Raw genomic sequence first — 26,731 nt, 5'->3', positions numbered from 1 at the left:
ACCTCAATGGGTAGCCCTTTCCTCTCGTGTGTCCTAACAGAATAACAGATCTAACGTGTGGCTTACACGTTAGGCTAGCAATATCCCTGCTAGTTGGGGTCTGAGTTAAATGCATCTAAGTTAACTTCATAACCGCCATTAACTATGGTTTTCTAATACGAGCCTCCCAAACCAATTCAAAACATATAATTTCAAATACAACAAATCTTTGATCTTTCAAATATATAAGGTATCGAATCAAATCAAATCATATTATACTTTCTCATCAGAATCTTTTCCAATCATATTTTTTCAATCATAAGATATTTCAAACATATTTCACAATCTTTAAACTAAGTGAATACCAACAAATACTCCAATGCTTCAAAAATAGATATTCAAGTAAAATCAAACATTTTAGAATAATACAAAACTTTATCAAAAATATATATGGTCTCAAAAACAGATATTCAAGTAAGATAAAAAAAATTAAAATAATGAAAAACTTCATCAAAAATATATATGGTCTCATGTATAGTTCCAAAAGTATAAACTTCATAAAAATGAAATTCAATTTTAATAAATCAATTATTCTAATCACTTTAAAACCGTTCAAGACAAATATAGTGAGTATAATTCAAAGATTATAATAGATATACGTCAAAATAATTATAGATGCACAATCAAACAATTATAAATGTAAAGCTTACTCACAACTTGGTCCCAAGGGACCGAAGATACCGAATCCGGAGTGCTAGAATCCAAGGTGAGGAGGATTGAAGTAAAATGGAACAAATAAGCGCAGAATTTGGATTGGGGCAGCGACATGGTGGAGCTGGCGATAGTTTGGGTTAGTGACAGGAACGGTTCAGCTCCACGAGCGGCACCAACAGCTCCAGTAGCAACCAAGGTTCACCCGAACGGCGACACAATAGCAGTGACGGAACAACCCTCTATTCACGGCAGCTCCTCTCGCACATCCTATTTCTCTCTCCTCAAGCTCTCTCTTCTCTCTCAACAATGGCAACAGCGACTTGGCATGGCGGCGGTTGAAGCTCAGCGGCAACGGAGACAAGGCGCAACGACACCCAGTAGCTCCTTCTTCCTCCACGCAACCCAGACGGCGATGATCCAGGATTTGGCATAGGCACAAATGGCGAGAAATAGCGATGAAGGCGGCTGGCTCCAGCGACGGTGACAGGTCGCGATGAAGACGATGGTGGCGACCCTCCAGCCCGCGTGAACAGCTTCCCTCTCTCTCCTCGCGTTCGCCTCTCCCTCTCTCTCTCTCGTCGATCATTGGTGACGACGACGGCAAGGCGGCGCAACAGGGAGCTGAATGCGGCTGGGTGAGACGGGTGCAGTAGCGGCACGATGACAAGTCAGATGACGGTGAGGCGCGGCGCCGTTGCGATAGCCCTTGAAAGAATGATTTATACCGGTTCGTAATTTAACCAAATAATTTCGTTGTGAGCATAGCCCAAACTGATAATCAATCCTCAAATCAAAGTTTAGTTGTGGTTGTCACAAGTCCAACCCAATAAAGATAACCGAGAGTATTAGTCCCGGGTCGTTCTCCCTAGGAATCACAATTGTGTGCTCAATTATTGGTTATAAGATACAAGGGAGTTTGGTTGATAAAACAAGAAATTAAATGGCAAGAGATGTAAAGCAAGAGATGTAAAGCAAGCAACTAAATAAAGCAAGTAATAAAGAGACATTCTTAGCAAGGATTGAGAACCTAGGCTTTCTATCCTAGTCATTAATTATCATACATTGATTAACAAGAGCTAATCCTATTTTGTCATCCCTAACATCGGAAGAAAGTACAATGTTATCTTCACATTGAGAGCGAAAAAGTCAAATAAGACTAGTTAATCTCAATCCAAAAGTCCAAATCAACTTACTAATTGAATTAGCAAGAGATTAGAGTCAATGGAAACAATATTAACTAACAACCCTAGATCACCAACATGAGTTAGGTATTAATGACTTAAGATTGCCTAATTTCTCTTTCCAAGCCAAGAATGCTCAAAAAGTTACTTTAACATCCAACCAAGCATTTTGTCAAACACTTGGAAGGCATAAAAGGAAAGCATCATAAAATTACAATAAATGTAAATCTACAACTACCCAATGCAAGGAATTAACAATAACAACTCAAATAAACAACAATAAACAAAGAAACATTAAATTGCATTAAAAGGAAATTAAAGTAATAAGAGTGCTCATAAACATAAAAGTGACACAAAAGGAAAATTAACACCATAAACTAAGAGAACAAAGATGTAGGAACAAGAAATTGTAAAGAAAACAAGATGAAAGCAAGAAATTAAACCTAGATCTAAGAGAGATTAACCTAATTCTAGAGAGTAGAGGGAACTTTTCTCTCTAGAAACTACCTAAAGCATGGTCCTAAGCTAATCTAATTGCTCCCCCTTGATCCATCTTGAATTCAGCCTCAAATAGCTTCAGAAATAAGTTGGATTTGGGCTTGGGCAGCTCAGAAATCACCCCAGCATATTCACTTTAATGAGGTCACGTAATCAGCGTCACGCGTGCGCGTGGTCGACACGTGCGCATCGCTGGAAAATTCCCCCTCACGCGTACGCGTGGGTGACACGTGCGCGTGGCCATTAATGTTCTTCTCACACGTATGCGTGGATGACACGTGCGCGTGGTCTTAATTCCTCCAAATGCTCATTTCTTCATGAATTGTCCACCTTGCATGCTTTTCTCTTCACTTCTTCCATCCAATCCTTGCCCTATGAACCTGAAATCACTCAACAAACATATCAAGATATCGAATGAAATTAAAGTGAATTAAATTTAGCTATTTTAAGGCCTAAAAAGCATGTTTTCACTCTTAAGCACAAATTTAGGTAGAATTACAAAAACATGCTATTTCATTGAATAAATGTGAGATAAGTTAATAAAATCCCCTAAAATCAACACAAAATTAACCATAAAATTAGGGTTTATCAAACCTCCCCACACTTAAACTAAGCATGTCCTCATGCTAAACTCAAGAAAAAAACAAAGGGTATTAACATTTCTTCAATGCAAACTATCTAAATGTGCTCTATCTAAATGCAATTTATCTAAATGCATGCAACTACTTGGTCAAAATAAATCAATTTCCAAGAATACATATATGAACACAAGGGCTAAAGGTATTAACAACCAAGTCAAACCCACAATTGAATTGAGTTATTGAAAAGATTTTACAAACTTGCAAGAAAAGAGATGATCATGGGTGAATACATGTAATTGAGTGATCGAACCTTCACTGGATGTGTATCCGCTCTAATCGCTCAAGTGTATAGGGTTGATTCACTCAATTCTCCTCTAATCATGCTTTCCAAGATTTGTTTTTCATCTAACAATCGACAATTATTCCATGCATGCATACAAATATCATGAGGACTTATCCATGGGTTGTAATGGGGTTAGGGTCAAGGTAAAATTGTATTTGACTAAGTGAGATTGAAATTTGAATCTTTGACTAACTTAAGCTCTCACCTAACCTACAACCTATACAATTTCAAAGCTAATCTAACTACCTATTCTTCACTTTTTCACACACTCATGCATTCTCTTTTTTATGACAACACATATGCATTGATTATTATTGAACTTCACTTTAGAGCATTTTGTCCCCTTTTTATTGCTTTTCTTTTTTTTTCTTTTCTTTCTCTTTTTATTTTCTTTTTTTTCCTTTTTTTTTCTTTTTCTTTTTCTACATTTTTTTCTTTTTATTTTTCTTTTGTTTTTCTCATTTTTTTTCAACTAAAATATATCCACGAACATCAATGCATATGGTTTACATATTTAATGCATGAGTATGTACCAAATTCCCTAAATTTTCAATGAATTTCCAAAATACACTTTTATATCTACCCAATATTCCCAAACTCCCCAAACTTGAATGATAAACACTCTCACTAGCCTAAACTAATCAAAGATCCAAACAAGGGACATTTATTATTTTTCGCTTTAAGGCTTGTAATGTTCTAAATTTAAGAACAAATGGGTTTAGCATAGGCTCAAAGTTGGCTAACAATGGAAGATAAAAGGTAAGGCCATTTGGGTAAGTGAATAATACATAGAATAATAGACATAAAGAATAAAACAAATCAAAGATTGTAATCATAGAAAGAGAATAATACACACAAGAATGAAAATAGTGGTTATATGATGTAACCACACAATTAGGCTCAAAACTCACATGCTTATGTGTTATTAGCTCAAAAACATGTTCCACAATATATATAATTCAAGCAAGTTCTAAAAAAAAAATTTACTCAAATCAATTGGGGTGCCCTATAAATAAATTCCTTGGAAAATTTTTATTATTTTGACTAAGATTATTATATATATGCAAATCAAGAAAATACAACTAAAAATTCTAAAAGACCTAAAAATAAAATGCGAAAGTGTTAGAATTAGAAATTTGTCACCCAAAAATGGCCGATCGGTTGGATGACCTCCCCACACTTAAAGTTTGCATCGTCCTCGGTGCATTCAAAGATGAGCAAGGGGGTAAGACGACTTTCTGGATTACCACCTTCAGCTGGTGGATCAATCGGTTGCTGCATGTTCTTTCTCCTGCTTCCGTTTTTGCTTATGATGACTCATCCATGAAAATTAGAAAATAGCACAGTAAGATGAGAAAATGCAAAAGCAAGGAAGCGTAAATTGTTGGAATGAGGTAATAATCACTAGAATAGAGTGAGTAAATTAGTGTGACATTGATGAAAAATAGGTGTATGAGTTCTAAGATTGCGTGCGGTTTAGAACTCATACCCTAGTATTTAAAAGCCATCTCACAATTATACAAAAGAATGGTGCACTTCACTCATTCTAGTGTGCTTGAAATACTTCAAAATAACCTGTAAGTTAAGATAAGCAAATAAGTGATAAAGAAGCATGAAAGCACTCAAGAAAATAATCAAGCAATTGTGAATTGGATAATGAATGGACATTGATTGATGTGCAAGAGAACTTAATCGTTGGACCAAATGATATTGAAACTTACACATCAATCGATGACACACTTTGAATTTATTTGCAATACCTAATTGACATAGAAGTGGAAGACATGGATGCTATGGAGCTTAGAAAAAGAGAGATAGAAATTAAAATTGATCACATAGCAAGCATGCTCCACAAAGCTTAGAAAGCTCAAAAATATGTCACTAGGTAAGCTCATGATCCAATTTCACAATTGCACAAATCTCAATGCATGAAATAGGTGATGTCAATAAAGGCAATCATAAACAAGCATCACCTAACAAAAAATGTATTGATAATACACAAATGCCTAACAATAGATAGTGAATTCAAATTACATGGTGGCTAGCTACAACATGCAATTCAAAAGATTTATAAAGCTTGAAGGCAATGCCACATGTACTTGGTATTCAAAAGTGTTAAGCATGAAAGGTTCAAAATCAAGTAACAACTTGTAACCTCAATAAAGAAATCTAGCAATGAAAATTAACAATAATGATGTTAAAATAATATCCTGTCAGTAATCAGCAGCAATAAATAGTAAACAAGATTAATAATCCTACACTTATCATGAAAAATAGAAAATTAAACAGAAATTAAACTAACTAAGTAACTAACTAGCTAACTAACTAGAAGAGTTGGTGATAGATGGTGATTGGTAGTGTTGGATGATGGTTGAAGGAGAAGGAAGGAAGAGAAGAAAAGAGAAGGGAAGAAAAGAAATAGAGAGAAGAGAAGAAAAAGAAGAGTGGTGAAACAGGGCAGGGGGTCACGGTACGCGTCATGTCACGCATACGCGTGAGTGGCAGAAGTGAGGTGCGACGCGTACGCATCGTCGATGCGCATGCGTGGGTGCAGAGAGAAGAAGATGATGTGTAACAGCCCAGACCACCCGCTAGCACGATATTGTCTGCATTAGCACACATGGCCTCACGGTTTTGCCTTTGACGATAAGGATGATAGCCGAAGCCCCCCCACACTCACTCGTCAAAACGCGTCATGCTAGGGAGAGGTATCCACACACTTATAAGGCATGCTTTGTTCTCCTCCCCAACCGATGTGGGACCTTACAATCCACCCCCCCTAAGGGAGCCCAGCGCCCTCGCTGGCACATCGATCCGGGCTCCAGCTCTGATACCATCTCTAACAACCCAGACCGTCTGCTAGCACGATATTGTCCGCTTTGGCACACAAGGCATCACGGTTTTGCCTTTGACGATAGGGATGATAGCCGAAGCCCCCCCACACTCACTTGTCAAAACACGTCATGCTAGGGAGAGGTAAGTAAATGGAACTGTGAATACAGCTACCACGGAATGCGAGCCGAAAGAAAAAGAATTCATGTCGCGTAGTTAGATTGCATTTGAAATAGGGGCGCTTTCCGAAAAACTATATTTTGTATATTGGAATTATCACATATGGATACTGAGGTGAGGATGTGTATTTAGTGACAAACACAAACAATACAGACAAGTAATACACAACTAAAGTATAAGTAGAACAAGTAGCACATAATCAGGTAACATAGCATATATGATATAACAATCCAAGCAAATAGGAAAACCCAAACAATTCAAACATATGAAAATGATGTATGCCTGCCCTATGGCTGATGATATCATCTGTCAGTTATCAAGCCAACCCGACGTGTCCGGTAGCTAATCCGGGCACAGTCTCTCTGTTGCACATTAATATCATTAGAGGGTATATGCACCCTGTCGCCATTAGAGGGTATATGCGCCCTGTCGCCTTTACAACCAGAGAGAAAACACAAGCATACTCACATTCAACATTTTCCAACATTATTCATTTGCCACATTCGTTCATAATCATATATACATCTCCGGCATACTCGCCACATGTTAAAGCTTCCTCAATCAATCATCATTGTTATCAAATCTCAATCATTAACCTGGAGCAAGCGGAATGAACCACAACCCTTGCTACTACCCAGGTATCACAAATACACATTCATTCATAATCACACTCCATTATTACCAATTCTCAAACAATGACCCAGAGCAAGTGGGACGAACCACAACCCTTGCGCCCACCCGAGGAGCCTATATACTAACCAACCTAGAGCAAGTGGGGCGCAACCACAACCCTTGCATCTATTTAGGAGGTACGTTCTCATGTGCCCAGGAGGAACCAAATAGGGGATCCTAACCTCCCACCATCTCACTGGGGGCGATTTTACAATACCAGGAGGAACAAGGAAGGGGATCCTCACCTTCCTTCATCTCTCAGGGGTCGCACTTCCGAGAAAGAGAGCTCAAGACAAAGCAATCATTCAAAGCCATACTTTCATTTCCAGCCATAAATCAATAGCTATCATAGCCATCCGGCTCATGGCACAATCCATAGCCAGCCAATAATCATTATCAATACAGCCCTTTGGCTCACGGCATACACCGCACTTCCATCATCACCCTCAGCAACTCATATAGTCACCATTACTCATAATTCATCATTAATTCTCACCTTACTTCGTCTACAAGTTACCACATCTCCTACCCTTTTCCCATCGCTAGGCATACTATAAGTATTTAGGACATAAAGGGTGAGAATAGAGACTTAAAAGTCAGAAATTTGGCTTTAAAAACTCAAAATCAGCTTTGGGGTGAAAACGGGGTCTCGCGTGCGTGTGGGTGACGCGCACGCGTGGAAAGCAGAAAATTTACAGTGACACGTACGTGTTCCCCACGCGCACGCGTGGATGGGAGAAAAGCCAAGTGACGCCTGTGCGTCAGCAACGCGTACGCGTGGGTGCGTTTTGTGCCCCAGGCACAAAACCAGCACAACTCCGGCACAACTCTCGGGAATTTTGGCTGGGCAACTGATTTAGCCCGTTGACGCGTACGCATCATCCAGGTGCATGCGTGGATGGCGAATATTTGAAAATGACACGTGCACGTCGGCCACGCTTACGCGTGGGTGTGCGTTCTGCCAAAAATTTCACTAAGTTAAAAAGCTGCAAAATTTCATTTTTAAACCTCAAACTCCCACCACACATAACTTCTTTTACAAAATTCCTTTTTCAACTATTTCTGAACCATTGGAAAGATCTTTGAATAAACTTTCATAAAAATCCATTTTTGAAGAATTCCGAACTCCGTTGATCGAGTTACAGACCGCCAAATTTGGTCAAAAATAAGTTTTTACCCAAAACTAGAAATCACCAATTTTTCCAATGTTCACAAGCCAAATTTATTTCCACTCATTCAAATGGCCATAACCCAATCACATCCACATAATTACACTCAACCAAGACCAAACCTACCTCATATACACAACTTCACCCAAAACCATCAAATTTCACTCCTGAATTCCTCAAACCATATTATGCAATTATCAAACCAATTATTCACACCTTCAATGTCTAAAATCCATTAAATTACTCATGTCATCACACAATACATACGTCGACTTATCTTACTTACCTCTTTCCGGCCTCCGGCCCAAAATTCACGGCCTCCATCCCAAATTCACAATTTAAATGCATAGCCCACAAAACAATATTCATTATTCAATTCATCAAATCCTCAACACACTATACATACAAATTCACACAATTCTCAACCCAATCATCAATTTACATTACATATCAACTATGGATATTAGCACTAACCAATCACACAATCCAAACTTAATCCTAGGGGCATCTAGCCTAGGAATTCTCATCACACCACACGGTACTTAAATGAAACTTAAACCGTTCCTCTTGTAGCCAAAACCATTGAGCCTCTTCTTTGGAAGCCTCCACCAACTTTAGTTCCAAGCCTCACCAAAGCTCCTCAAGCAACACCAACCTCCCAATTGTGCACCAAAATCACCAAATACACTAACATAACCAATTTCACATATATACATTAACTTAGGGTTCATGAAATTGATAAATCAAAAGGGTTGGAGGGTTCCTTACCTTAACCCACGAGATTTTGGGATGAATATCACCAATGGCTCATACTAGAGCACTCCTAAATAACCAAAATCACAAGATTTCCTCAAAACCCAAACCAAATTTGAATTTAAAGAGAAAAATGAAAACTGGGCAGAGAACAGTGGATTACTCACCACAAAACTTAGATGGAATTATAGAGGATGAGAAGAGCGACGCGTGGCCACAAACGGCTCGTCAATCAGAGCTTCATAGCTCAAGTTATGGTGATTTGAAGTTTGGAAGGCTAGGTTTCCTTCCTCTCTTCTCTCTATCCGCCCTACAGCCCTTCTTTTAGTGTAAATGAGCTGAAATGCTCATAATTAATGTTTATATATGTTGGGTCTTGGGCCCACTTAGGCCCGGTTCACTTATTTTTGTCCGTTGGCCCAATTTTGTGCCAAAACCTTAACACTCTAATATTCAAATCCTTATGCTCGAGTCATAAGTCAATGATATTATAGTGGTACGACTCTCAGGTGGATCTTTACTATATATATATATATATAAGAATAATTGAAAGGAGTATTAATCGAGAAGTCTGAAAAGAGTAAAATAAAATCGTGAAGACGTATCACTCATGATTCGACAACAAAAGATAAATTGTGAAGTCGAAAGCGATATACGGATAAAGGATGCCGAGAGTGGCTTTGTTTTGAAAAGGGAACCTACCTTGAGAAAAAGGGGCTTATGAGCCTGAGATGATTTGAGAAATGGGAACTTTAAAGCCAAGGCTGAAAAGAGTTGAAACTTGATTTCAAAATGAATTGAATAGAGAAAAAGTGATTTATAGCTTAAATGCCGATTTTATGAATTTGATGACGTTGAATGGTGGAAGTGCTATTTTGTTATGAGCCGGAATGGCTGTGTATGCTATTGAATTATGGCTGATTTCCGAATGAATTATGAGCCGTATGGCTGATTATGAATTATGAATTTAAGCTGGATGGCTGAGATGGATGTTGATCCATGGCTGAGAATGAATGCATATATGCTAAGATATTGATAATTGTGATTTTGCACTTTCACCATCTGAGACACGAGTTCCCTGGAAGAAAGCAGTGGCTAGCCACCACGTGCTCCAGGTGGAGACTCGAGACTCTGTTGACCCTATGTCGTAAGTGTGGCCGGGCACTGTGAAAGTCCCGGATGAGCTCGCACCCGTGAATATACACCAGTGAGGGTGTTGGATGTGAATTATGATCATGATCATGTTTATGATCGAGTATAACTCGAGTTGGGGATGCGCGACAGAGGGACAGTCCAATGGTTAGCTACCAGGACTTGTCGGGTTGGCTCCATAATTGACAGATGATATCATCAGCCACTAGGACAGGCATGCATCATATGCATATATGTGACGTTGTTTGGGTGCGCATATTGTACTTGGTTTTCCTTTGTGACTACTTGTGATTAACTGCTAATTGTTCTACTTGCAATAACTGTTTGTTTGTGCTTGCATCTTCTTATTTGTGTTTGCTACTGAGACTCTGTTGGACTATGGTGATTGGTTGTTGGTTGGATTGTTTGGGCCTAGGGCCGTGGTTGGAATGAGATGGACCGATGGTTGGTTTCAGTTTTGTGTTTCTGATTTGGAAAAGTATGAAAGGCTAATTTTGGTTCAGCATAGATAAACCTTTTTGAAAGGCTTTTGAGTTTTTGAGAATTGAACAGTTCCTCTTTCAGAAAAGATTTCCGACTTTACTTTTAATGTAAACCGTTGTTTTTGAAAAGAGGCATAAGACGGTTATTAATCACTGGTACGGTTTATCTTCACGTATCCTATTACAGTAATTCCCAAAAACCCTCTACTGAGAACCCTTTCGAGGATGATGTTCTCACCCCCCTACATTTTTCCCCCTTTCAGGATATGGGCGCAGAAGTTACGAAGAGTTTATTTAGTTGTTGTTGACATGCTCTGTATTGATTTAGATTATTATTTATTGTTCCCTTGCCTTTATCTTTTTGTATTCTGTAAGAGGGATAGGGATTGTATTATTTAATGCTTGTAATATTATTTATATATATGTGTGTGTATATATATATATGGATGTACTCTTTATGAGTTTTTGTAAGTTGTATGGTATCTATGGATGTATGTTATCGAACGAAAGTATTTTTGGAGCGGTATTGCGGTTTAAAGTTTTAAACAGGCTCATATTTTAGTATTAAACAGTATAAGAGTCATCGTAATGTCCGAACTATTAGAGTCGCGCAGCCGGAAGTGTGAGCTTTGATAGTTAGGGTGTTACATGACGCGTACGCGTGGGTGACATGTACACGTGGGTCAAAATTGTGCTATACGCACAATTTCATCACACTACCCATGCAACTCTCTGGAATTTGTATGGGAGCCTGGAAAAGCTGGGGATCACGCGTACGCGTGGGCGAGGCGTACGCGTGGGAGGCTAGAAACTTGCATGTCATGCGTACGGTAGGTGACGCGTACACGTGGCTGGGTGCTCTGTTTTTCAAAATTTTTCAAGTTCTTGCACCAAACCAAGCATTCCAAACATCCAAACAGCTACCAAAACACCATAAAACCTTATTTAACATACTAGACTCCCAAATAAACTCAACAAACTAAACTAAACACAAAATTAAACTAATTTACCAACATTTACAAAAGGGAAAAATGAAAAGATTTTACCATAGTGAGGTGTCTCCCACCTAGCACTTTTATTTATTGTCCTTAGGTTGGACTTATGGGGGGCTCTGATCAAGGTGGCTTGTGCTTGAATCCATCCTTGAACATCCACCAATGCTTCAACTTCCAATAAGCTCTATTATTCAAAATTAATAGCTCCAAGCTTTGATGGAGTTATTCACAAACCATGAGTTCCCAAAATTGATCCTCTTTTTTTAATCCGGGATCCCACACTTTGTTTTCACACACATCTTCAAGTTGATCATGGTAATTTCCTCCGGGTGGTAAGCAAGCCGAATTCTCACTTAGGCACCAAACTATCCTCCTAGACTCATTCAATTTAGCACTAGTCCAACCCTTGTATCAAATCCTTGAAGCCTCAACCATAATGAGCTAGCTTTACATCGCCAACCACTAAACATCCTTCTCTTATGCTTCATTCTACAAAGCGCCCTAAGTTGGCCATCCGTTTCAAGCAAACCAAATTCAAGTGGGATAATAAAGCTAAGAGTAATGAGTTTTACCCACTCAAATGAAGGATTAGATGGCAACTTAGGTAGAGGAGTTTCCAACGGTCTTGACAAAGCATATTCCACTCCCATCCATCCTCTTCTAAAGGCTTCCACCACTTGACAAGGTTCTTCATGCTCTACCTCTTGCCAAGCTTCCTCAAGTTCACATGCTTCTTTACCAATGTCCTCTAGCTCTTTCCCATCACTCAAATCATAAATAAGAGGTTGAGTGAAATCTACCTCATCATCAATTCCAAGTTCAATGGGGAAGGATTCATCAGGCTCAAAAGGATTATATGTTGATGCGGAATCATCATAGATAGGAGGACTAGTTGCTTGTACCACTTCTTCCAATTCTTCAATCACATTATGCCTTGGAGGTTGTGCACTCTCCTCTGCAACATCATTATCAAACCCCATGGAAGAGGGCTCTTCAACTTGAGATTCCTCTTTGCATTCAACATCTCCTAAATTTTCAACCACTTCCTTTGGTCCAATTATTTCTACTCCCTCCTCTTCTTACAACTCTTGATTTGACTCCTCTTCTTCACCTTGAAGTTCCAAGTTCACTTTCTCACTATGCTCCTTAGTTGATCCTCCACATTTGTCAATGGGGGTACTTTGGTTGCATGAGCTTAGGTGGGGGGCCATGTGGTTAACGGCTTCAATCATGGTAGCCACTATGATTTCTAGCTTCTTTAGCTCCTTTTTCTCCTCTTCTTGCTTTTGGATATAAGAGTTGATGTCTCTTTGTTGTTCTAGCATGAAGGTATGGAGAATTTCATCAAATGAAAGAGGTGGTGGAAGAGAGGATTCATTATTTGAGGGAAAGGTATTGTAGTTGGAAGGTGGTTCATATTGGTAAAAGTCTTGAGGTGGTGTATATGGAAATGGTAGTTCTTGGGAGTGTTGGTATTGGAATGGTGGTGGCTCTAGGTATGGTTCATATGGTTGTTGGTATGATGGATATGGGTTAGGATCATATGGAGGTGAATGGTGGTATAGGGCTTGTGAGTAGGGTTGTTGAAGAAAGGGGTCATATGTATGTGGTGGTTGTGGTTGACAACCACAATGAGGGTCACCACATCCATTAGGTTGATATGCACTAGGGGTTGGATTATACCTATGAGAAACTGGACGAGGTTGTTGCCATGAAGAGTATCCATATGCTTGAGGCTCCTCCCACCTTTGATTTCCAAATCCTTAATGCACATCCTCATTGAAGCTTCCATTTCCTACAAAATAGTTTGAACCAAAATCATAGCCAAAATGGTGAGAATTCATAGTGAAAGCGAAAACAAAAACAAAAGCTAACAAGAAACAATGAAATAAACTCCTAAAACTAGCAACAACGAACAAAGAAGTAAAAGAAAAACATATTCACAATATTCACATATATACAATAACCAATAACAAGCACACATTACAGTTTTTCGGCTACGGCGCCAAAAACTTGATAGAGCATAACCGTCGGTTAAGAATTTCTTCTCGGTTAGAGGAAATAACTTCGTTGCAAGTATAGTTCCAAACCGACAAGTAATGCTCAATCAAAGTTTAATTTTGGTTATCACAAGTCCAACCCAATAAAGATAACTGAGAGTATTAGTCCCGGGTCGTTCTCCCTATGAATCACAATCGAGTGCTCAATTATTGGTTATGAGATACAAGGGGGTTGGTTTGATAAAACAAGAAATTAAATGGCAAGAGATGTAAAGCAAGCAACTAAATAAAGCAAGTAATAAAGAGACATTCATGGAAAGGATTGAGAACCTAGGCTTTCTATCCTAGTCATTAATTATCATACAATGATTAACAAGAGCTAATCCTATTTCGTCATCCCTAACATCGGAAGAAGGTACAATGTTATCTTCACATTGCGAGAAAGTCAAATAAGACTAGTTAATCTCAATCCAAAAGTCCTAATCAACTTAGTAATTGAATTAGCAAGAGATTAAAGTCAATGGAAATAATATTAACAACCCTTGATCACCAACATGAGTTGGGTATTAATGACTCAAGATTGCCTAATTTCTCTTTCCAAGCCATGAATTCTCAAAAAACTACTCTAACATCCAACCAAACATTTTGTCAAATACTTGGAAGGCATAAAAGGAAAGCATAATAAAATTGCAATGAATGTAAATCTACAACTACCCAATATAAGGAATTAACAATAACAACTCAAATAAACAACAATAAACAAAGAAACATTAAATTGCATTAAAAGGAAATTAAAGTAACAAGAGTGCTCATAAACATAAAAGTGACACAAAAGGAAAATTAACACCATAAACTAAGAGAACAAAGATGTAGGAACAAGAAATTGTAAAGAAAACAAGATGAAAGCAAGGAATTAAACTTAGATCTAAGAGAGATTAACCTAATTCTAGAGAGAAGAGGGAGCTTCTCTCTCTAGAAACTACCTAAAGTATGGTCCTAAGCTAATCTAATTGCTCCCCCTTGATCCATCTTGAATTCAGCCTCAAATAGCTTCATGAATGAGTTGGATTTGTGCCTGGGCAGCTTAGAAATTTCCCCCAGCGTATTCACTTTAATGATGTCACGTGATTAGCGTCACGTATGCGCGTGGTCGACGCGTGCACGTCACTGGCAAATTTTTCCCTCACGCGTACACGTGGGTGACGCGTGCGCGTGGCCGTTAATGTTCTTCTCACGCGTGCGCGTGGCCTTGATTCCTCCAAATGCTCATTTCTTCATGAATTCTCCACCTTGCATGCTTTTCTCTTCACTTCTTCCATCCAATCCTTGCCCTATGAACCTAAAATCACTCAACAAAAATATCAAGGCATCGAATGGAATTAAAGTGAATTAAATTTAGCTATTTTAAGGCCTAAAAAGCATGTTTTCACTCTTAAGCACAAATTTAGGGAGAATTACAAAAACATGCTATTTCATTGAATAAATGTGAGATAAGTTGATAAAATCTCCTAAAATCAATACAAGATAAACCACAAAATTGGGGTTTATCAGCCCTCTCCCTCCTCTTCTTCCTTCTCTCCTCCTCTCCCTCACTCTCTCGATCTCCGTCTTTCTTTTCTTTCTTTTCCTCAGCTCGTGGGTGTGTGCTGTAAGGAAGACGGTGTGAGGGGAGTGAGGGTGTGTGTGGCAGTAAGAGGTGAGTGAGTGTGTTAGAAGAGGGTTAGAGTTTGGTTTGGAAAAAGGGGAATAAGGGAATTGTAGAAATTTTACAGAGGTCATCGTGAACTAAGATTTATTAAAAAAGATGTTAGAAATTACATTACAAGAGAAGTTTATAATGTATCTAAATAAGATGATGCCAAAGAATTTGGGGCTTACTTATTTAAAATGAAAGAGAATGATCAAAATCTTTTTTATGAGCTTGAACTTGAGGTTGTGAATTGAATTAAAATACTATTTGGGATAATGCACAAAGTCGGGCTGCTTTTTAGTATTTTAGGGATATTGTTTCATTTGATACCATTTATAAATTATAATATAAACAGATACTTTGTTGTGCTAGTGTGAAACATTTTTTGTGTCAATTAGAAATATTTGTTGTTTTTTTTAGAAATATATATCTGATTTTTGTTGTTATGTTGTTGACTTCAAGTATAATTCTTCAATCCTGGTATCCATCACTTTAAGCAAATTTTCCATCTCTTCAACCAGTAATGGGCTAGATTTTATAATAGTATCTTTAGTGCTTAGACGACTTATACCAAAGTCAAATGATGGTCCATACATGTCACATCTTGAGAACTGCAGGATGACATAAAAAATTATTTAGAATAACTCAATACTATGAATCAATACAGTACATAATAACTAATGGAATAGCACAAAAATTAAAATATATATATATATATATATATATATATATATTTTAATTAATTAGAACTTACACGTAAAGAGATTCTTGGGCTTGTTGTTGAGGTTGTGGGGGATTGGAAGTGGATGCGTGTGCTTGTTGTTTTTGGGCTTGTTGTTGAGGCAGTGTAGGATAAATTGCTTGAATTGACACTCTAATGAAGGCAAATAAAAAGTTCATATTATTAAAATAGTGCTGAATAGCACCAAATTCAGCACAGAATAACTGACGGAATATCACCGAAATTTTAAAAAATTATACTTAACTAAATAAAAAATATTAGATTCATTAAATAGAAAATTCATATATTCATGGGTTAAGTCAGTGATAGGCTAGGTTCTATAATAGTAGCTTCAGTGTTTGGAGGAGTTATGTCAATGTCACTATCTTGAGAGCTGCAGAATGACACAAAAAATTATTTAGAATAACTAATGAAATAACATAGAAATTATAAAAAAAATATTTAACTAGAACTTACGTATAAAGAGATTTTTGTTCAGGTTGTAGAGGATTGGAAGTGGATATGTGTACTTATTGTTGAGGTGTGTAGTATGAATTGACACTCTAATAAAGACAAATAAAAAATGCATGTTATTAAAAAGTTATACTTAATTAGTTAATTAAGTGAAAAATATTAGATTCATTAAAATAGAAAACTTACATATTCATATGCATTTGTTATTCAGCACCAGTCTCACTCTCAAGATTAACAGTTAGGCTACTGATTTAAAGTACAAAAATTTATTTTGTGAGACATATGAATATGGTCTTAATAACACAGAAATTGTGCAGTATCAACTCAAAGATAGGATATTTTACTTACTTGTCAGATTCTGCTACGTCTTCCAATTTTGGTTTCTCCTAGATTTCTTTTTCAGCAAGAGGAGTATTTTCTTCCTCCATTGGTACTTCTTTAACTTGGACATCTTCCTCCATTTATTCTTTTGGCACTTCCAAGATAAATAACACTGAAATTATATCAGGACAGCACAAAAATTATTGAATAGGAATAAAAAAATTACGTTACATATGAGAACTTATAAGGTTGCAAGTAGCAAACTCTTTTTTCCCATTTTTTCATGTATTTTTTTTCTTGAAAAAATTTTTTTAGAGGAGATTCTTGTGTTTATTTTCGAAGAAAAAATATATGAAATTATAGTTATGAACCAAGTTATTCATATTAAAAGCACGTAAGCTACACAATTGTAACACAATAAATTTATATTTAAAAAATAAAAAAATCATAAGAGAAATTACACGGGATCACTTGGTGCATTTAAAGATCCCTCAATGCTTGACTGTGTTTGAAACACAAAATCATTCTCACTCGACAAATTAACAGTCGATATTCTAAGAAAAAAGAACAGCTTTTAGGAAATTATATAAAGAAACAAAAAGAAAACAATATAAGATCTTGACTTTACCATTCTGAAGAAGCACACTGAGCTTCTGTTGAGTCTTCTTCACTTTTTTGTTGTTTAGGTTGAACAGTCTTTCTTTGTTTAGGTGTTGTTTTCTGTGGAATATCTTTCTTTTTAGCCTTCACTTCTGTAGGTTTGTCATTCTTCTTTGTTCTTCTTTCTGGTTATTTTTTTTTTTAATTTTCTCCTTCCTTTCTTTTCTTTTGAAACAGAAAAATTTTTGTTCAATAAATAGAATATATTTTTAAATAAATATATAGCTTTTAAATCTTATTTATAGTCAGAATCAATCCTTATTTCTAAAGATAAAAGCTTTATAATAGACTTTTTTCATTCTTCTTCTTTTTACCTTTTTTTTCTTACTTGGGCTCTGCCCTTTTTATGATTTTCTAATATAGAAATTTAGTTCATTAGCATATTTAGTGCTATAAGACAGAACTTTGGGTGTTAATTTAAATGACATTTGGTGTTATTTTGTAAAGAAATAATGATACCAAAATTTGAAAGAAATGAGTTCTTTTATTTTACCATTTCTTCCTTTCCCTCACGTTTAATCCTTTTAATGAGCATCTCCCTTGTCCAATGGGCAACTCACGGTAGTCCGAGCATCGTATTTGCTATGGTATCAATAAATTTGGACTCATGAAAGTATATAATCATGATTCATGAGTGCAAAAAGAAACCTACCGATTGAGTATTTTTCTTCATTTTTGTGACTCTTTAGTCCTTTAATTAAGAAGTTTAGCACATGAGTAGCCCAATTCCGCCCTTGTGTATTTTCAGTATCAAAGATTGTTGACATGTGAATTGGAGAGACTTTGCTCATGGTTGTTGGCAATAAGAAGCAATTTTGGATGAAGAGAATGAACATCCTCATGAATTTCAACCTATTTTCTTCTCCATCCACGTTCATTTCCAACAAAGATTTTGTCAAAGAAGACCATGAGGAGCCTTTCAAGCTTTCAATAACTTCTTTTTACTCTTCAGTGCTGTCTTTATTTTTAATCTTTTCTGAAAAAGTATTCCCTAAAACACCAAAATAGGGAAACAAAAATGACATTACCAAAGAATAAAAATACCGAAAGTTGATCATGAGAATAGATTATAGAAGAAAATTTTACCTGTTGTATTTAAGTCTAGGGCATCCCTTATCTTTACAGGGGTTGTGGTGATTTTTCCATATCATGTGATAAGGGTGTTTTCATACAAATTGAAAGAATTAGCTAGTTCATTCAGAAGCTTGTGTGTTACATTTAAGGATGAGATATGGCTCAGAGCACAAAATCCCATTTCATCCACAATAACTTTTTTCTCTCTAATCATTTTTATAAAAATATCAGTTATAGTTCTTGTAGAGTATCGCAAATCATGTGTTTTTAGCAAAGTAATTTAAAAATTATGTTATAAATTTTATTTATGCAACAAAAACAGATTTGTTTTGTTTTTGGTACTTTTTAGCTATAATATTTTTTTAACAATTTTTTTCTTTGTCATTTTGCTTGTAATGAATAAAAAAAGATGAATCACACTGAATCTAACTCATAATAAAACCCAAAAATTACAAATGATCACACCAAAAAACTTTTCAACATGACTTAAATCGTTTAAGAAACAAAACAACTGCATAGACACTCTAAATGCAAGCCTATGACATGAATCACACTGAATGTAACTCATAAGAAATCCCAAAAATTACAAATTATCACACCAGCATGGCTTAAATCATATAAGAAATAATACAACTACATAAAGACTCCAAATTCAAGTCAATGACAAGAATCACACTAAATCTAAATTAAAATGACACCAAAAATTGGAAATGATGACACAAGAAGATTGATCAACATAGCTTAAACAGACCCAGAAAATTTATGTTGGGGGGCAAAAATAATACACATTACTATCAAAAGATATATTAATTTAAATTTAAAAATATAAAAATACACATTAATTATTCAAATAAAAAAAATAAAAAATTACATTAGCCGCTAACTTTTTTCGCTTCAAATCTTGAAGGTACTTCTCTTCTTGTTTTCATATTTTGAAAATGTTGAATAATTGTTTCATTATCAACTTGATTGAATGTCTCTCTTTCTATATATGTAACCAAACAATCATTCAACCACTCATCTCCCATTCGATTACGAAGTCGACTCTTTATGATATTCATAGCAGAAAATGTTCTCTCAACTGATGTCGTTGCCACAGGTAGAATCAAAGCTAATTTCAATAGAAGAAACTCCAATGGATAAACAACATGCTTTTTTGTCTCAACTAATTTTTGAGATAGTCCACTGATTCCATTTATATTTGAGAATTGATCATCAAGACGCATATCCAATATAAAATTCTCAAGTTGACTATCAAGTGCCAAAAGTTGAGTAGAAGAGAATTCATGTGGATAAAATTCAGCTAAACGAAGCAACTTCTCCTTATCAAATGCAAAAAACGAGTCACTTGGATTCAAACAAGCTATACAAAGAAGTAGCTCGGTATTTACCTCTGTAAAACGATTGTTGAGCTCTTGAAGTTGTCTATCAACCACTTGATAAAATAATTCAACTTGAAAATGATGCAAGTTTGAGACCTTTTGGATTTTGCGCCTTGATCTTCCTTGTGTTACAAATATGTCATTCATATTTGGAACAAGAATATTGTGACTATCACAAAATAGTGAAACTTCATTGAGCAAAGAGGACCAACCATCGTCTCTTATACTTTGCAATCGTTGCTTGGACACTTTAACCAATGTCATAGCATTTATAATGTCTTGATCACTTCTTTGTAGAGCTTGAGACAACTTTTTAGTAACTCCTAATATACTTTTCATCAAATGTAAATTGAATACAAATTCAAAAGATTGAATATGATTCAATAATTGACATGCTTCAGCTCTTTGTTCAGGATTATTTCCATCTTCCTCAATCACTTTAAGAACTTCTACCACGGAAGAAAAAATAGAAATCAAGCTAAGTATTGTACTATAATGTGAGCCTCATCGAGTATCACCTGCCATTTTCAATGTTGTTTCTTGATTTAAGCCACACCCACTAGAAACATCTCCGTTTTGTAATGCAACAATTGTCTTTTGCATTTGACTTTCACGAAGCATGTCTTTACGTTTACAAGAAGCTCCAACAATATTGCACAAACTAGCAAGCAAATTAAAAAGTAGTGCAATTTCAACCTGTTTCTTTGTAACAACCACAAGTGCTAATTGAAGTTGGTGAGCAAAACAATAAACATAAAAATCACAAGCATTTTCTTTCAAGATCAAACTTTTTAAGCCATTAAATTCTCCCTGCATATTACTAGCTCCATCGTAACCTTGTCCACGTATTCTTGCTAAGCTTAAACTATGCTTTGCTAATAAAGATTCCAAAGCTACTTTTAACGACAACGCATTTGTGCTAGAAACATGGACAAGGCCAAGAAATCGCTCCATTACAATCCCTTCTTTATTCACATACCGCAAACAAACAACCATTTGCTCTTTAACAGAAATGTCTCGAGCTTCATCAACTAAAACAGAAAATAAATCATCTCCAAGATCATCAATAATAACTTTAGTAGTTTCACTTGCAGCAGCTCTAACAATATCTTTTTGAATTTTAGGTGCTACTAGTTTAAGGTTTCCACGAGCATTTTTGAAAACACGATCAATCTCTGTATTATGTTGAGCAAGAAAGTCAAGAAGCTCCAAAAAATTACCTTGATTGTTTGAATTGTGCGATTCATCATCACCACGAAAAGCCAATCCTTGTCGCAATAAGAACCTAATGCACTCAATTGTTGCTGTTAAGTGAGTTCGATAATCCTTTTTAGCTTGGTCTGAATGCTTTTGAAAAACAACTTCAATATGTTGCTTTTGCTTCATGAGTGCTTCGCATTTTCTTCAAGCTTGATTATGAGAACTATCATGATTTCCAACATGTGTTTGTAATCGCTCCTTCTTTTTCCAATTTGAAAAGCCCTCTTTTACAAAAGCATCACCACTCGCACCATCAGGTTTCATAAGATAGCAACAGAGACAAAAGACAGCATCTTTTGAAATACTATATTCCAACCAATTGCCAAATTCATTAAACCAATCAGCATTAAATCTACAGAGAGAAGTTCCAAAATATGTTTGTGGAAAATCATGTTCTCTTGGTTGACAAGGACCTTTTTGTAAATAAGCTCGTCTAACTTCATCCCTGTCATTTGGATCATAATTTGAAATTTTGGGTCGTTGTCCAGGATCAGCTACCAGACTTTCCACATTGAATTCTAAGAACTTCTTTTTATTAGAAGAGACTAATGGAGTGACTTCAGATTCTAGTGGTAGCTTTCTTTTGAAATATTTTTCCATTACTATTTCTAAAAAATATATATATATATATATATTCTAAATTAGTAAAATGATCAATTCACTTTAAAAATTTATATGCAATATAATTACATATAATAGAATAGAACGAAAGATAAATAAATAAATAATAAGAATCACTAAATTAAGAATAAAATAAAATATATAAATTCATGAAGAGAATAAAAAATAGATTAATACCTAAATTATAATTATTTGAATTAAAATTTGCAATTGAAAATATAAAAAAGATAAACAATGAAATTGAAAGATACATAGAGTCATAGAGAGCTATATAAAACAAAATAGAGAATTTAAAATTTACCTTTTGATGAAGCGAAGATGACCACTAGATAAAGAATAGAAAAAGAAGATTAAAAATATGAAACTAAGAAAAGGAATAAATGAGTGACGGCTGAAATTTGAGAATAGAAGAAGACTAAATATAATTAGGTTAATTAATAGTCAAAATACTATAAAGATAAAATGGATTTGGGGCTTTTAATAATTGGGCTTAGTTTATTTGTAGTGGGGTCATTTAAAATTTAAAATGGGGGCATATATATATATATATATATATATATATATATATATATATATATATATATATATATATATATATATATATAATTTTTGTTTAAAATTATCAAATGAGAGTGGGGGCAAGTGCCCCCCACCATGATGCTTGGGTCCGTGCCTGAATACGACTACATAGAGACTCTAAATCCAAGCCTATGAAAAGAATCACACTAAATCTAAATCAAAATGTCACCAAAATTTGGAAATGATGACATGAGAATACTCATCAACATGGCTTAAATCATATAAGAAATAATACAACTACATAAAGACTCTAAATGCAAGCATACGACATGAATCACACTGAAGGTAACTCACAACAAAATCTGAAAAATACAAATGATCACACCAAAAAACTCATCAACATGGCTTAAATCATATAAGAAAAAAATACAACTACATAGAGACTCCAAATCCAAGCCTATTTCAAAAATCACACTAAATCTAAATCAAAATGACACCAAAAATTAGAAATGATGATACAAGAAGACTCATCAACATGACTTAAATCACATAAGAAACAATACAACTAGTCAACTACATAGAGATTCTAAATACAAGCCTATGACATGAATTACACTGAATGTAACTCATAATAAAACCAGAAAATTGCAAATTATCATACCAGAAAACTCATCAACATGGCTTAAATCATATAAGAAAAAAATACAACTACATAGAGACTCCAAATTCAAGCCTATGTCAAGAATCACACTAAATCTAAATGAAAATGACACCGAAAATTGGAAACAATGACAGAGAAGATTCATCAACATGGCTTAAATCAAATAAGAAATAGTACAACTACGTAGAGACCCCAAATCCAAACCTATGACAAGAATCACACTAAATCTAAATCACCGAAATACTACAACTACATAGAAGCATAAATGCACGATTTAGAATCATGTTATCTTCAATAATGTTTCGTCTTTTCGTTTTTTAGAAATGCACAGAGAGCTTCGTTGAGAGTTTCTTCGTTTGGTGTTGATGTTGATGATTCGAAACCTAGCATAGAGAAGTTCGTTGAGATTTTTTATTCGGTGGTGTTGTTGATGATTCAACCTAGCAGAGAGAGGTTGGTTGAGAAATTTTTGAGTCATTTCAAGTTTAGTGTTGAAATAGGATTTTGAAACTATTTTTTGTGTCAAAGAGCACACATTGAAACGTCGTGTATGTGGAAAATGAGAGCGTATTCGTACGTACTGAATAATGAAGCTATTTTTTGTTGAATTTGGATCAATTTAATTAAATTTGGTTGCAAAAAAATTATATGTATAACATTGTTGTTTATTTAATTTAAAACATACATTTATCAACTCTAAGCACAAGTGCATGACAACTATCAATGAGATGATAGCTTTAAATAAAAAATCTAACACAATCAAAAAAGAAAAAAAAAAAGAAAATGTCACTTTTTAAATTTTTCTTTTTCTTTGAAAAAAAGGCACAAGTCAAATAAAATAAGGAAGAGCGACGACACATACACTTTCATATTATCATGGTTTTGAAAATCGGACCGGACCAGTCGGTCGAACCGGTTCAACCAGGAACCGACGATGCAAGCAGTTCGGTCCTCTACTTATAACCGCTCGAGAGAAAATCATTGGAAAATTGTTGAATCGGCCGAGAACTGGTTGGTTGGGCCGAACTGGTAACCGGTCGGTTCGGATAAAACGACGCCATTTTTTAATTTGTAAAAAAAAAAAGTCCCGGATCCACTCGTGAACCAAGTCCCCCTCTTCCCCCAATCATTCATTCATCTCACTACTCACTCCCTGTACTGGAGAACTCTGAAGCAAAGGAACTCCGAACCCTAGCTCTCCATCGTCGCCGCCGCTCCCAGGTCCTCAGCGCCGTCGCCGTCCCCAGGTCCTCAACACCGCCGCTTCTTCCTCTTTTCCATGTCCGGAACCCAGTAACTCGGTAGGTCCTCTTCATCTTCATTGGCTTCTAGAACCCAGGTTAGTGGCTTCGGTCTTCTTCTTCAATTTCTTCGGTCTTGGTTTGAAGTTTGGTTCTTCAATTCTTCTTCTTCGGTCTTCGGTCTTGGTTTGAAGTTTGATTCTGTCTTGTATTTGCTGGTTGCTAATGGTGAAAATTTTACAAATTTACAAATTTGTATGTATGGTTCTGATTGCTCTGTTACTCTGTGAAAATTTGTATGTATGGTTGCTAATGGTGGAAACTTACTCTATTATATCATTTGTATCAACCAGAACACTTAATACAGTAATACTTACTCTGTTTCTCTGTTTTAGTGTTTTCTAATTGCTCGATGACTCTGATAGTGTTTTACTGGTTTACCAGTTGCTGATGGCTCCTAATTTGTTTGTTGCAATATTGTTGAATGCTGTAGGCAGAATTTAGATATGGTCTTGTTGAGGATTTTTTTATTTTTCATTGTGTTGTGGTTGTTTTTAATTTCATATATGTTTTATTAATTTCAGTTATAGATAATAGTATTAATCAAGAAGCAATTGCTGATAACAATGCTTCTGTGAATAATAACTTGCCTGTCGATCCTCCTATTTCGAATGATGCTGCTAATCCTAATCCCCCTAGTGCTAACGATAGTCAGTCACAAGGTTCTTCTAACCTACGGGAAAAAACAGATTTAGCTTGAAAATATGTTGCTCTACAAATAGTGAATGAAAAACCACAATATCAATGTTTATTTTGTCTACAAGTTTTCAATGGAGGTAGAATTCACAGGATGAAGAAACATCTAGCAAAGATTACTGGAGACATAAAAAAATGTCCTAAAGTTCCATATGATGTGAAAAAACAGATGGAAAGTTTGTTGAAAGAAATTCAGACCAACAAAAACAAAAGAAATTCATGATGTTGGGATTTAATATTTAGATATGTTTTTTTACTATTTAACTTTTGAGTTTGGATTTTGATAAGATCATATGTATTTGGTTGATGATATTTTATGTAGTATTTTAAATTTCGAAAATATTTTAAGATTTATATTAGACTATAATTATATTTTAGGATGTTTATTTATAATTTATTTATTATTCTATTCTAAAACAGTTTTTCCGATTAAACCACCAATTGAACCAATTAAACCAATAAATTAATAAACCAATAACTAGAATAGTTTGATGACCGATCTAATTTTCAGAATCTTGCATATTATACAAGAAGGTTATCACGTATAGAGAGAACATTATTAGTATTCAAGTACTTTAATGATTGATTTTTATTATAAAATATATATATAATTAATATTAATAACTAAAATTATTAAAACATTAATATTTTTAAAATATTTACAATTTTCTTATTAGATATATTTACAACAATCTAATATAAATACGACTAATTTTCTAAATATATACGTAGGTTTGACAATTAATTTTTGACACATAAATATATGAGTAATATTTGAAAATAAGTACCATAACATTTAATTTTAGTTAGAATAAAAAATAAATAATTTTTTGAGTTTTTTGTTTACAAATATTTAAGTCTCTAAAAATTAAAAATTACTAACTCTCTCACTTTTAAAAACGCACTATGAGTTGGGAGTTAAAAAATGTAACGAAAAATGCTTATGTGGAGGGGAGATAGATGATTTGTTTGTTACGGTGATATGGTTGGTAAAAAGTAAAGGACAAATAGGTTCTGTGGTGGCTCTAAATGACGCCGCGCCAAGAAGTCTTCTTTTCTTGCGCAAATTGCATGTTTCACCGATTAACCGTTTAGTTTCTTAAAGATTTTGCAATCCTTCGCTAACTCTGAAAATTCTGTAAAACCTAGGAAAGAAAGAACTTTTGGATGGATTCTGGGGTTATATTCTTATCGCTGCGGCGTCGCAAGTTACCGTCGCTAGAGGCCTTCCTGATGCCGGTAGACCTTTCTGACGCGGCGCTCATCCGGACCGTCGTCGCTGTCGTCGGCGACCTCGTCACGGGCTTCTCCGATCATCGGTTCCCCTTCCAGCGCAAGAACTCTCACTCCCTAATCCGAAAGATCGAGGTTTTTCAGCTCCTATTAGAGTCACTGAGGGATTCAAGAGTGCGCGCTCTACTTGAGGGAGCTCTATTTGCTGTTATATCGTTCCAACAGATTCTCCTTGATTACTGCGCACAATTGAGCAAGTTATGGCTGTTGCTTCAAAACCACTCTATTTCCGGTCACTTCAGAATTTTCGACCCTTTTGGATGTTTTCCCTGTTAGGGCCGTTGACCTTAGCAACAATGTTAGAGAACAGATTGAGTTGTTGAGGAGACAGTCTAGGAGGGCCAGATTGTTTGTGGATGAGAAGGATGATGTCGTTAGGATAAAGTTCTTTTCTTTTCTCGAGGCATTTGAGAATGAGAGGATTCCTTGTTCTGATGAATTGAGGCGTTTTTATGTTGATGAGTTGAAGAGTAGTGATGCTAGGAACTGTGTGGCTGAAACTGAAGTTTTGGAAGAGCAGATTGTTG

The 26,731-nt window shown here is 35.5% G+C and overlaps 1 protein-coding gene across 1 annotated transcript; it reads right to left on the bottom strand.

The window, feature by feature from the left end:
* Positions 1-847: 847 nt before the first annotated feature.
* Positions 848-21,239, bottom strand: LOC112730307 (uncharacterized). The gene is made up of 3 exons (XM_029291087.1): positions 20,372-21,239; positions 19,475-20,302; positions 848-1,398 (listed from the first exon to the last, which is right to left on the bottom strand). Exons 1-3 carry the CDS (start codon positions 21,237-21,239, stop codon positions 848-850), a joined length of 2,247 nt encoding a protein of 748 aa, XP_029146920.1.
* Positions 21,240-26,731: the final 5,492 nt, after the last annotated feature.

This window comes from Arachis hypogaea, chromosome 12, assembly GCF_003086295.3.
Source record: "Arachis hypogaea cultivar Tifrunner chromosome 12, arahy.Tifrunner.gnm2.J5K5, whole genome shotgun sequence".
In the NCBI taxonomy this organism is placed as follows: Eukaryota; Viridiplantae; Streptophyta; class Magnoliopsida; order Fabales; family Fabaceae; genus Arachis; species Arachis hypogaea.
Note: the sequence above shows the minus strand (reverse complement) of the source record. Positions and strands in the feature narration are given on the sequence as shown.